The 12,849-nt window shown below is 40.9% G+C and overlaps 2 protein-coding genes across 2 annotated transcripts; one reads left to right on the top strand and one right to left on the bottom strand.

The window, feature by feature from the left end:
- Positions 1-1,929: 1,929 nt before the first annotated feature.
- Positions 1,930-5,647, bottom strand: LOC112160979 (uncharacterized protein DR_0269). Its single transcript, XM_024295920.2, has 3 exons — positions 5,282-5,647; positions 4,991-5,207; positions 1,930-3,205 (listed from the first exon to the last, which is right to left on the bottom strand). Exons 1-3 carry the CDS (start codon positions 5,472-5,474, stop codon positions 2,140-2,142), a joined length of 1,476 nt encoding a protein of 491 aa, XP_024151688.2. The 5' UTR covers positions 5,475-5,647; the 3' UTR covers positions 1,930-2,139.
- Positions 5,648-11,207: 5,560 nt separating this feature from the next.
- On the top strand, positions 11,208-12,445 carry apoa4a (apolipoprotein A-IV a). Its single transcript, XM_024296023.1, has 3 exons — positions 11,208-11,368; positions 11,439-11,589; positions 11,661-12,445. The coding sequence occupies exons 1-3, from the start codon at positions 11,335-11,337 to the stop codon at positions 12,238-12,240; spliced, it is 765 nt and encodes a 254-aa protein (XP_024151791.1). The 5' UTR covers positions 11,208-11,334; the 3' UTR covers positions 12,241-12,445.
- Positions 12,446-12,849: the final 404 nt, after the last annotated feature.

Genomic DNA, 12,849 nt, shown 5'->3' with positions numbered 1-12,849 from the left:
TAAGTCTGCATTCAGAAAACCAAAATGTTGACATTCAGTAATTAGTTATCTACTACTCACAATGAGATATTTACATAGGCACTGTTAAGACTGTTGGGTCTGAATTTTAACGAACGTTCCTTTTGATATTCCTAATAATGAATGAGGAGAGCTGGCAGAGCAGACTCTTCCTGGAGGTGGTTGTCTCACGATGTGACGTCAGATCGTGAGGACCCGCTGTTTTCGTGGGTATGGGAGGTTTTTAGAGGATTACTCAGAAATGCTTAAACTGATCAAAAATACCGCTTTGGGGTTCCTTATAGTGAAGAATGAGCAGTTTAATACACTTAAAAGCTCAAAAATTTGTTTTTTCATGGTATGGCCCCTTTAAAACGTGTTTTAAAAATAAAGCCAAAGTTGATCATTACTGATTTTTTAGCCTCCTTGATTGTTGTGTCGTTACAATATTAATTACCTCCTAAATACAGAAAGAAATAAAAAAAAAAATCCCCAAATAACATCAATGTGCTGTGTCATTAATGAATATGTCCACCATGTTTCATGTAACACTCTTCAAGTGCTATACGTAGCTCTACCAGGTCCCTTTGGCGTGGGGTATGACCATCCAGTCTCTGCTTTAGACGGGTTCAATGGGGTTTAGGCCAGGGATCATACCATATGAGACACTCCCACTTCCTAAAGTCCAGCTGGGACAATTCTGGTACAATGTGGTGAAGCTTTATCATCTATGTATAGAAAATTGGGCATGTGCTGGTGGAATTGGGGGATGATTTCTATGATGTCTCTGAGGTAAGAATGTGCGGTGACTGAACCATCTACAACAGGGACAGGAAACTCCAGGGCCACATTTCTGGCTGGACACACCTGAAGCAGGTAATCAGTCATGAGAAAGGCTTGAATATCTGGAAATCATCCAGCCACAGCAGTCCTCGAGGCCTGGAGTTGCCTATCCATGATCTACAATGACCAAATCTGTTCTGCACTGACTAGTGACGCCTGCCAGACTGTTTCCCCTTCTCCACCAAAGCCATCTGGGGACCATGTTGACTTTGACACCTCTCCTTCTTCATCATTCAACCATCGTTTCTGACCTGACCCTCGTGAGTCAAAAGGAAGTTAGACCATTGCTGCATTGTCCAGATCACACGGTCTTGTGTCCACTGCAAATGTTCACGGCGGTGCCTGGGAGTCAGTGGAGTCACCTGCAACAGGTGTCTGACATTCAAGTCAAGCTGTGGTTGTAATTGGTTTGACTGGAAACCCCAATACGTCTCACGTCTGGTAAACAGGTCTGCAGGCCGGAGTGACATTTCCAAAACCTTGTCTGAGTGCATAAGTCCTTAGGTACTGGTCATGGATGTGGTCTGTCACTTGTCTGTCCCAAACTCTGATGCAAGTCTGATGATGACTCTTTTAGATACATACATCTCACTGTCTACTACCAACCCAAAGACGCCCTGTGGTCAGCTGGCGCTGCTCGTCCATACAGCGGTGTCATATGTTCCTGGCTGTTTGAGGGATGAACTTGGAATAATTGTCTGGCAAAATCAGCTTCTTATGCCCATAGAACGTTGAAATTGATGAAATTGAAAAAGGTTTGTCTTATAGATTTTTTGGTTTTGGCCCCAATAAGTCAGGCCCACAGGTTGACAGGTTGCACTATCAATTTGAATTTTTCGGCAGAAGCATCATGGCAAATTGTAATGCAATCAATCTAAATTTACTTTAAAATGAGGCAAAAATTGATTTTTAATTTAAATGTTATTACAAAATTAATTTTCCTCAAAATGCATGTTATCATAGTTGGGTGATCTGTTGTTTTGTGTTTATGATCAGTTTCTAATGCAACCGTTGTTGTCCTGCAGGTTCTCAGTTGGTGAAGTTTAACAATACAAAAAACATTGGTAGACAAAAATAAATCTCTCAGACTTTTGCTATTTCAAGTGTTTATCTGACCATGCGAGAAAAAAAACCCAACATTTAGTGAATGCAGCACAGATTAAATGAGGGAAGAAGTCAGATGAAATAAATAAAAGCATGAAGGCGTTGCCGATTAAAGGACAGGTGTTTCCTTGCACTCAGAAGGAGCTCTGAGGTCAGTAAAGAGGAGCTCTGTGATGGCAAAGTTCTTGTCCCGTCTCAGTGAGAATGCCGATCCATGGATTCGGAAAAAGCCGACAGCCAAGCATGGACTTTCTTTTGGGTGTCTCCTCTGTTCTCTTCTTCAGATGATTGCTTGCTGCCTCCTCTCTTGCTTGCTTTGCGTTTTCTTTTCATGCTTCCTTTGGAGGATATTTCGTTGGCTCCTCTGCTGGATCTACTCCTTTCTCTATTGCCGCATGTACTCCCGTCTCTATTGCCGCATCTACTCACGTTTCTATTGCTGGTTCTACTCATGTCTCTATTGCGGCATGTACTCCCGTCTCTATTGCCGCATCTACTCATGTTTCTGTTGCCAGATCGTCTCATTTCTTTATTGCCAGATCTTCTCGTGTCTCTTTCGCTGGGTCTTCTCGTGTCCCTTTCGCTGGGTCTTCTCGTGTCCCTTTCGCTGGGTCTTCTCATGTCTCTTTCGCTGGGTCTTCTCGTGTCTCTTTCGCTGGATCTGCCCCCGACTTCTGTGCTGCCTCCTTTCATGCCTTTTCTGTGCCCTCCTGTGTGACCTCTTCTGTGACCTCCTCTGTGACCTCCTCTGTGACCTCCTCTGTGACCTCCTTTGTGTTCTCCTTTCTTTTTCAGCCTAACTTCCAGTATTTTCTTATACTGTTGCAGCACGGTGCTGTACATGTTCACCAGGGAGTTCCAGTTCTCACTGAAATTATCCAGGTTATTCGTCACTTTCTCACTCACCTCCTGGGCGACTTCGATCTTATTTTGCAGCAGGTTTTGGAAGGTGTGTGCCAGCTGGCCCCTCAGTTCACCAATCCTCCTCTCCACAGCCTCACGCAGCGATCTGAAGTCTAAGTTCTTGAGGTGTTGGGCAATGACCTCTCTGATGTCCTCCAGTCTTTGTTGGACCTCCGCAGACAGCGTGTGGAAAAAGGAGTGTCTTCTAAAATTCTCCAGATTCTGATTGAGGTGTCTGCTGAGATTACTGATCTCCGCCTCAAAAGCCATTTGGGCTCCACTGGTCACAGAACTCCACCACCTCCCTAGATCTTGGTAATAGTTGCTGAGGGACATAGTGCCTTGTTCCAGGTAAGCCCTGTAGAAATGAAAACAAAATTAAAATAGTAATACCTTCAGGATCAACGAACTGATTCTTGAAGCAGAGATGCAGCCCCACATCCTTCTGCAGCTCCTCTACACCGCGATAGGGACTTAGACTTGAGTCGCACTCAAGTTTTATATGCCATGACTTGAGCCTTCACTTCAAATTCACCTTTAAAGACTTTAGACTCATCCTCAAATAGTTGAGAGTCAAGACTTGACTTGAGATAAAAGCTCAAGTACTGAGGTTGACTGTAGTTTGACTGAGGTTGACTGTAGGGTGACTGAGGTTGACTGTAGGTTGACTATTGGTTTGACTGTAGGTTGACTTTGGGTTTGACTATAGGTTGACTGTAGGGGGACTGTAGGCTGACTATTGGTTTGACTGTAGGTTGACTTTGGGTTTGACTGTAGTTTGACTGTAGGTTGACTGTGGGTTTGACTATAGGTTGACTTTGGGTTTGACTGTAGGTTGACTATTGGTTTGACTGTAGGTTGACTGTGGGTTTGACTATAGGTTGACTTTGGGTTTGACTGTAGTTTGACTGTAGGTTGACTTTGGGTTTGACTGTAGTTTGACTATGGGTTTGACTGTAGGTTGACTGTAGGTTGACTATGGGTTTACTGTAGGTTGACTATGGGTTTGACTATAGGTTCACTTTGGGTTTGACTAAATGGTGACTGAGGTTGACTGTGGGTTTGACTATAGGTTGACTTTGGGTTTGACTGTAGTTTGACTTTGGGTTTGACTGTAGGTTGACTGTAGGTTGACTTTGGGTTTGACTGTAGTTTGACTGTAGGTTGGCTATTGGTTTGACTGTAGGTTGACTTTGGGTTGACTATGGGTTTGACTATAGGTTGACTATGGGTTTGACTGTAGGTTGACTATGGGTTTGACTGTAGGTTGACTGTAGGTTGACTATGGGTTTACTGTAGGTTGACTATTGGTTTGACTATAGGTTGACTTTGGGTTTGACTGTAGGTTGACTGTAGGTTGACTATGGGTTGACTGTAGGTTGACTATGGGTTTACTGTAGGTTGACTATGGGTTTGACTATAGGTTGACTTTGGGTTTGACTACAGGTTGACTATGGGTTTGACTGTAGGTTGACTGTAGTTTGACTGTAGGTTGACTTTGGATTTGACTGTAGGTTGACTGTAGGTTGACTATTGGTTTGACTAAAGGTTGAGTTTGGGTTTGACTATAGGTTGACTTCGGGTTTGACTGTAGGTTGACTGTAGTTTGACTGTAGGTTGATGGAGGTTGACTGTAGTTTGACTGTAGGTTGACTGTAGGCTGACTAAGGGTTTGACTGTAGGTTGACTATGGGTTGACTGTAGGTTGACTATAGGTTGACCGTAGGTTGACTGTAGTTTGACTGTAGATTGACTATAGGTTGACTATTGGAATTTTTAAAACAACAATATAAAGACAATTGTGTAATTGCTCATTTTTGTTTTTGTTCTCAGCATGACTGACATTCATCAGTCCCAACCAACTACAGCCCAGGAAAGAAGACATGTCTCAAAGTCCATTTTTCTTCACATCAGCACAATTACTGAAGAGTTGCATTGTATTATTTTAATGCATGTTGGTTACAACAGCTCTTCTGTTGTTTTTGAGGGAAAAAAATGCTAAATAAGAGAGGGATAAAACCACTTTAAAGTTTTGGAGGTTTCCAGAAGGAGAAGCGGCCAAAAGTCCGTTGACTTTACAAGAATCATAAACAGACTTAAGCTTTGAGCCAGGAAGAAATCATGAAGAAAGAGGTTGTCTTACCGCAACATCTCTGTGATCCGACGGATGTCCAAGAGAGGATGGGGGTGACTGTGATGATGGTGGTGACCTTGGTGATGGTGGTGACCTTGATGATGGTGGTGACCTTGGTGATGGTGGTGACCTTGGTGATGGCGGTGACCATGATGATGGTTCTTGGTTTGCCATGCACCTTGCATGGCTTCATTCTGGGCTACCATCATGTGATCCGCACAGACACCTGCAGACACAACATAAGTTAGAGGTTTTTTTTTTTTCCTCAGAGTGTTGAGATTTTCAACAAGAGCCTCTGACCTGTGAGGGTGACAATGGCGAGAAGAACGAGGAGCTTCATGGTGCTCGCTGCAAAAGCTTCGTCCCTGGGAGAAATCAGTCCTACGTCTTTGGCTGGTGGAGGAGCTCTGCTGCTGAATGTCTGTCCTACCAAGTTTGAGCTTTTATAGCAGCAGGAGTCTGACGTCGTGATGCAGCTCCTAGAGAACATCATGTTTATCTTCAACTAACAGGACAAACTGATGAGATGTCTCTCTGCCGCTGTGACTCCTTATAGATTATTTATCTGAGAACTTGGAGTTTGTGTATTCTCTCTGTTCATCCGTGTTTTTGTTGTCCAAAAATATTTTATACAGGTAAACTTATGACTCTAAAGCCCCTCAAGTGGGAGTGAGGGGTTGAGTAATTGACCTGACAAGGTGGTACCCCATCTTCACCCAAAAGTTTCCTAATTAGGATGAAGAAGGCTTGGATGGATGGATGGATAGAGGGATGGAGAATGTCAATGCTACTCAGCTATCACAAGACAAGAAGCCCACGTCTGTCAGAGAAATCATCTCCTTCTTCTTCAATTTTCATAATTCGTCCTGTCATTCACTTTCACATTTTCACGTCATCTTCTTTCCTTGAAATGTCTTCGACTGATTCTCTTCTCATCTTTCCTGTAAGTTTGCAACATACAAACATTTTTAGAAGATTTTTTTTTTTGAAACAGTTTTGATATCTTTTTATTTTCTTTGTTGTTTGTTATCTTTAACTCCAGGAAGTGGAAACAAGTTTACTTGAACATTTTTCATGTTAATGTGAATTAAAAGCCATGTTATGTTCTTCCTTTTTTGCTTAGAAGGTTCCACATTTAGTATCAAAAATAACAACAGATTAAAACAAGAAAAAATGCATTAAATATGACATACAATTGAACTATAAATTATTTACAACTTATTCTATAAAAATAATAAACATAAATTTGGAAACACTTATGATGGCTCTACTAGTGTTTTTCATGTATATATAAAAAACTTCTCAGCCTTCACACTTTCAGGTCAGATTCAGGCCATTTAGTTCCAAGCTAAACCATTCTGATTCAGTCTGACAAGAATTTAACTCAAATGAACTCTGGGAAATATGCAGTGGAAAATGCAAAGTAGGTCAAATTTCTGTAATTTAAAGTGTGAGAATGTTTGAGTTTAATATTTATTCTGCTGATGACTCATGAAGACCAAATACTCACTGAACAAAGTCAACGTAAAAATGAGCAAAAGAACCAAAAAATGTTGAAACAAAACTTTATTTAAAACACTAAAATCCCACCTCTCCCTCCTGTGCACCCCCTACCCCCCCCAACCCCGACCTTCCACACACATAAAGGAGGAACCATCATGATCTGGATCTAGATCTGGTTCTGGGATGTGGAGCTCCCACTGAGGTTTCTTTCTTGGGAGGAAAGTAGCAGCGCCCCCACCCACCCGGGCCGAGCAGGCCCCATAAATAAATAAATAGTTTAATAAAATAGTAGATAAATGATTAAGTGAGTATGAGTAAGTATGTAAATAAGTAAGTAACAAATACGTAAATAAGTCTGAGTAATTATGTAAATAAGTAAATAAATACATAAGTATGAGTAAGTGTGAAAATAGGTAAATAAATAACTAAGTAAATAGATAAATAAGTAAATACGTATGACTACATATTTAAATACGTAAATAAACAAGTAAATAAATAATTAGGTCAATAAATAAGTATGAGAAAGTATGTAAAGAAGTAAATACTTATGACTAAGTATGTAAATAAGTAAATAAATAAGTAATCAAATAAAAAGGTTAATTAATAAGAGTAAGTATGTAAATAAATAAGAAAATACATATGATTAAGTATATTAATCAGTTAATAAATAAATTTGAGTAAATATTTAAATAAGTAAATAATTAAGTAACTAAGTAAATAAATACATAAGTATGAGTGAGTGTCTCAATAAGTATGTGTAAGTAAATATAAATGATAAATGTATAAAAGCAAACAAATAAATAAAAAGACAAGTATAAGTTAATAGGAAAGTTAAATAAATAAATAGTATGCAAGTAGGTAGGTAAGTTATATAAATAAACAAACCAAAAATAAATAAAATAAAAATGTGTTTTGTTTTCTTTGTTTTTTTTCTCTTCTCTGTTGTTTCCCCTAGTTGTTTAATTATTATTTTTTTTGTTTGTTTTGTTTATTACCTATATTTTATTTACAATGTCTGCCTTCTTCTGTGTGTTTACCCTAAATGCGTTTTAAAAAAACAATAAAAAGAAAGTGTCAAAAAAAACAAAAACAAATAAATAGATGGTTCTTTATGTATTGGAAAGGCACTAAATAGTGATAAATAAAGTGTATGAAGGAGGTGGGACTGATGCTGATGCGGCCTTCAGGTTTTTCTGGAGGTTCCTCCACAGATTTGGATCACGACTCCAGGAAGACGCCTCCTTGAGGCTGGGGCAGCAGCATTTGGGGAAACATGAGCGTTTTTCTTCTGTCAGCAGGTCTGACAGAAGAAGCACTTATGATAGGATATGAGGTGGGCTGAGATGGATGCTGATCTGTTTGAGAAAATGTGGGTTACAGATTTACAAACACAGGAAAAGCGCAGAGCAGATAAGAACGCTCAGAGGATAAGATGCTGTTTGTTTGTTTTCAGATTCAGATGGACGTTGCTCTCCTCGGTTCCTCACAAGATCTGTTCCTTTGTGGGTCAGAGCGGAGAGTCAGACTTTGATCCAGTCCTGCCATCTGACCCAACGGTTATCTTAACTGGAGAACGCCGTGCGTCCTTATACAACCCGCACACTGATAAAGCAGAGGAGCTAAGGTCTCTTTTGGAAGAAACTGCTGATAGAAGCGCCGTTGTTTTCATGTGACGTGGACCGTGGCCTCGAAGAAAGCGCAGGAAGACTCTGAACCTGAAGATTATGACGACAGATTTCAGCTCTGCAAAAGAGTCTTCAGGAATCCATGTGATGTTTCGGTCATTTATTTATAGACGTTGTCAAAACACAGTTAAAACAATCGAATCTGAGGATCTGGATTGAATCAGATTATAATTATCCCTAATGTTTGGAATTATATTCTGAATTGGATCACAATAAGTGAGTTTTTATTTATTTTTTCTTTTTTTTAATTCAAATTCAACTTTATTTATAGAGAACTTTTCCTGCTACAGAACAACTCAAAATGCGTTACTCAAAATAAAATATTAAATATAAAAGTAAAAATAATAAAAGTCCTCAACACACAAACACGCTTTACAAAAGCAATTAACGAAAAAAAGTCCCTAAATTACATTAAAGCAATGTAAAATACTTAAAGCTAAGCGAAAAAAAAAACATGTTTTTTTTTTTCTTATTTTAAACTTCCACAGTGGATGAATCCCTTACTGCTTAACCCTAGAACTCTTTCACTAGAAAAAGTTACACCATCACTTCTTCCTGGTAATTTTTATTTGATATACAAAATAAGAAGTATTTGTCATAAAAAAAGATCAAAATATCACAACATGTGATAAATCAGAGTTGTTTTCTTTTATTTTCAACAAAACAAAATGGAAAATAAAATCAGGAAGATCCTAAAAACAAATATGGAGTTTAAGAGCAAAAAATTCCTAAACAAAAAATAATAATAATATATATACTGGAGACTTGGCCTTTGGTCCACCTATTCCTAAGTCATAATTTTGAAAATCATGTAAAAACTTCTGCTCGGGTGAAAATCCCCCGGTGATAGTGCTCCAGGGTTGAGTGACTTTGAATATGGTGTGTTTGTTGCTACCAGACGGGCTGGTCTGTATTTCAGAAACGGATGATCAACTGGGATTTTCACACATCTTTAGGGTTTACAGAGAACGGTCAGAAAAAGAGAAAATATCCAGTGAGTGTCAGTTCTGTGGGCAGAAGCGTCTTGTTGATGCCAGAGGTCAGAGGAGAACGGACAGACCGGTTCTAGCTAACTCAAATGACCTCTTGATATAACCGATGTCTATGGAAGAGAATCTCTGAACGCACACCACATCCAACCTTCAGGCGGATGGTCTTCAGTAGACTACACTGGCTCCCATTTCACACGGGATCACCAAAATTAGACAAAAGAAGATTGTAAAAACGTTGTCTGGTCCATTTCTGATGCAAAATTTAGATGTTAGGGTCAGAATTTGGCATCAACGATATGAAAGCATGGATCCATCCTGCCTTGTATCAATGGTTCAGGTTGGTGGTGGTGGTGTAATGGTAGGGAATACTTTCTTGGCACACTTTGAACCCCCTAGTGCCAATTACAATCAGGGAAGATGGAGGCTGACTCCACCCAAAGCTGAAAATCCAGTCAGAGGGGTGGAGGTAGGGAAAAGGACAGTTATTAAGCCTGCAGCGTGGTGCATGCTGGTTAGTTTCTGTCACTAACGTCAAATGTGCGCCGTCACGAAGTTTCGCGGGAAAAGGGGCGGGTTCAAGCCGCCTTCCTTAGCCAGCGCAGCCAGAAAATAGGTACTGCGCTGGCTTCAAGCCGCCTTTAGGACTACAAAACAATGCATTGTGGGAAACGGTGTCCACACAGTTCTTGTAGTAATAACTGGCGCTAAATGAAGGACATCAGTGTGTTTTTTCGGAAGGTAGTGAATCACTGATGAAAAAATAAACAAGATTTCAAATAATCTGTGGTTATGTGTTGTTGTTGTCTCTAAAATTAACTTTATATTCTATTTTATCTGTTTCTTTGGGACAGTGCACATGAAACGGCTATTTTTTTAAATCTGTTTTACTCTGAAAAATGTTAAAAATAATATAAAAGACATAAAAGCACAGACCATACAAGGAGGAGTGGCATATTAAAATTCAACCGAATGTTGAGGACAACACCCAACTCCTTGATCTCGTACAGACTCGTCTATCTCCCTCATCTCAGGCGCCTTTCTCCGCCCCCTCCAGCAGCAGCTTAGTCTCGCCGACGATGCAGGCGGAGGCAGTGGGTCATCTCAAAAAACACCTATTACTGGAGCTGCAGTTCATGACGTGGGACTTAAATGGTTTGACCAATCAGGAAATTCAAATGTAATACCTCGTTTCAACCTGTAGGGGGCAGCACACATATAATTGTTGGCTATTTCAAGAAAAGAGTTTATTTTAAACTGTCAAAAATTTGGCAATAATTAACAGACAGCACTTTTAAACCCCCATTTATTGAAGTCAACAGACAAAAAAAATAGATTTTTAATATTTGGTTACTATTTAAGAAAGAAGGACATGATGATAATCTACTCTAGAAGTTATGTTAACGCTAGCTCCAGAGTGAAAGGATCTGACTTGTCTTTAAACTTGATTGCTTTAGATTTGTTCATCTAATTTTTATTCTTTAAACCGGATTTTATTATTAAAGTGTGAATACTTTATCAATAAAGTCTTTTAGGAAGTGCTCTAGGGTAAGGGGCAGGGCACATGCACTTATTTTAACCTTAATAGTAACTAATATATATATTTATTAAAAAAAAAGTTTTATAGGTTTCACCCTTGTGGAGGGATTTCATGAGTCAGGGGTTCAAATCTCTGTCTTGACTAACCTTGGGAAACACACCTCCATGCACTCCGCCCCCTCAGTTCTAATAATAATCTGCTAATGTTATGTCGTGACATAACATCTAATCAGGAGGAACAAACTGCTGAAGAACAGGTAGAAGGTGAACTCATGGACTTTCAAAATAAAGCAGGAAGTAACACTTGGAGGGTCAAAGGTGAAAGAGCAGCTACTGTAAGAAATCCAAAATAAAAGTGATGAAGAGGAGTTGATTTTAGTTTGTCTACAGTTTCAGGTGAGCTCCTGTCAAAACAAGAGTTTTATGATCCTGTGTGAAGGAGCGCCCGTGCTGTTGGAGTTTAATGACTCCCGATGATGTGGAGAGGCAGCGGTGACAGGAAGCGTCCAGCGGGGCAGCTCCAGCAGGACTTTAACCCCCCCAGCGCTCCTATAAAAGCTGAGGAGCGGCAGGAGCCGGTCAGACGCTGAAGGAGAGAGTTCCTACGGTTTGCTCTGAAGCTCAAACATCTGCCGTCATGAAGCTGCTGGTGCTCCTCGCTCTCGTCTCCGGTGAGTGGACTTTTTCTGACAACTTAGAAAAAGTGTTTCAACTTTGGCTAAAATGAATCTTCTCCCACAGTTTGCAGTGCAAACCTCATCTGGCCTGACCCCCCCAAGAGCAACTTGGATGTGGTGAAGGAGGCTTTCTGGGACTACGTTGCCAAGGCGACGCAGACGGCTGAGGACTCACTGCAGCAGATCCGACAGTCAGATCTCGGCCAGGAGCTGAAGTAAGAGTCCCAAAACCCAAAGCTTCATTTGGGAGTCAGACCTGTGTAACCAGCAGCTTCTCCTCCAACAGCACCAGAATCTCCCAGAGCACCGACACCGTCAACCAGTACTACGCCTCTCTGCATGCCCAGGCGGCTCCAGTGGCCCAGGATGTGATCAGCCGCATCACCCAGGAGGCCGAGCAGCTGAAGGTCCGTTTGGATAAAGATCTGAGCACCATGGGCCAGAAGCTGCAGCCCCAGGCAGAGGAGCTGGTGGCACAGCTGCAGACCCGGGTGGAGGAGCTGAAGAGGGAGGTCAGCCCCCTGGCCGAGGCCATGGACCCCGAGGCGCTGAAGGCCGTCCTGCTGCAGAAAAGCCAGGAGCTGAAGGGCCAGCTGGAGAAGGGTCTGAGCCAGCTGCAGGCCCAGGCCACCCCCTACACCGAGGAGATGAGGGAGAAGATGGAGCTGAGCCTGGAGGACTTCCAGAAGAACCTGGTGCCCCTGACCCAAAGTTTTGAGATCCAGCTGAACCAGAAGGCCCAGGAGATCCAGCAGAGGCTGCTGCAGAGCGGGGAGGAGCTGAGGGCCAAGCTGGACTCCGGTGCTCAGGACCTGCAGGCCCAGCTGACCGCTCTGTGGGAGTCCTTCACCCAGAAGACCCAGTGAACAGACTTCTGTCCCGCCCAGCCTATTTATTTAACCTCCATCCACCGTCCAGACAAATGAAAGTTTCACCTGTCAGGAGATGCTCTTCAGGACATCCTCCATCTGCTGTCCTCACATGAAGATAGACGTTCCTGAAAACACCAAACTGAACGTCACAAATGTAGAAATGCATCTTCAAGAGATTAAAGTTGGATTCTGTATCTGAGTTTTTCACTTCCTTCATTCTCTTTTCACCTCCTCATGAACTTCTAAGGAGGAAGTTCACATGTGACATAAGAATAAATGTCAATCAAAATACATTTTCTAATAAAAAATTAAAAAATAAAATCTAGATAACCATGATCACATGACTCGTACTGGAGAAGATCTAAGCAATCAGAAGACAGTCAGTTTAAATGATTTTCATTACAACTCAGTTCATTTCTAAAGAGCAAATTTACTACTGGTGTTTTGCTTCATGATGCTATAAAAAAACAGCAAAAATATCATTTATTGTATTAAGATAAACTAATCAGAAAATAAGAGCATGAGGCTGTAGAATCCTAAGAAAAAAAAGGTATGAAATGAAATAAGTTAAAATTTTATGAGTGAAGTCCCAAGATTATGAGA

The sequence above is a fragment of the Oryzias melastigma genome, linkage group LG11 (assembly GCF_002922805.2).
Source record: "Oryzias melastigma strain HK-1 linkage group LG11, ASM292280v2, whole genome shotgun sequence".
NCBI classification, from domain to species: domain Eukaryota; kingdom Metazoa; phylum Chordata; class Actinopteri; order Beloniformes; family Adrianichthyidae; genus Oryzias; species Oryzias melastigma.
Note: the sequence above shows the minus strand (reverse complement) of the source record. Positions and strands in the feature narration are given on the sequence as shown.

What these genes read in the sequence shown, in the direction of transcription:
- LOC112160979 (XM_024295920.2), bottom strand. Translation starts at nt 5,474, where the DNA reads ATGATGTTCTCTAGGAGCTGCATCACGACGTCAGACTCCTGCTGCTAT. An exon ending in CGCCATTGTCACCCTCACAG is followed by an intron (nt 5,208 to 5,281) that starts GTCAGAGGCTCT and finishes TTGTGTCTGCAG; the next exon opens with GTGTCTGTGCGGATCACATG. An exon ending in CGGATCACAGAGATGTTGCG is followed by an intron (nt 3,206 to 4,990) that starts GTAAGACAACCT and finishes TCATTTCTACAG; the next exon opens with GGCTTACCTGGAACAAGGCA.
- apoa4a (XM_024296023.1), top strand. Translation starts at nt 11,335, where the DNA reads ATGAAGCTGCTGGTGCTCCTCGCTCTCGTCTCCG. An exon ending in GCTCCTCGCTCTCGTCTCCG is followed by an intron (nt 11,369 to 11,438) that starts GTGAGTGGACTT and finishes CTTCTCCCACAG; the next exon opens with TTTGCAGTGCAAACCTCATC. An exon ending in GATCTCGGCCAGGAGCTGAA is followed by an intron (nt 11,590 to 11,660) that starts GTAAGAGTCCCA and finishes CTCCTCCAACAG; the next exon opens with CACCAGAATCTCCCAGAGCA.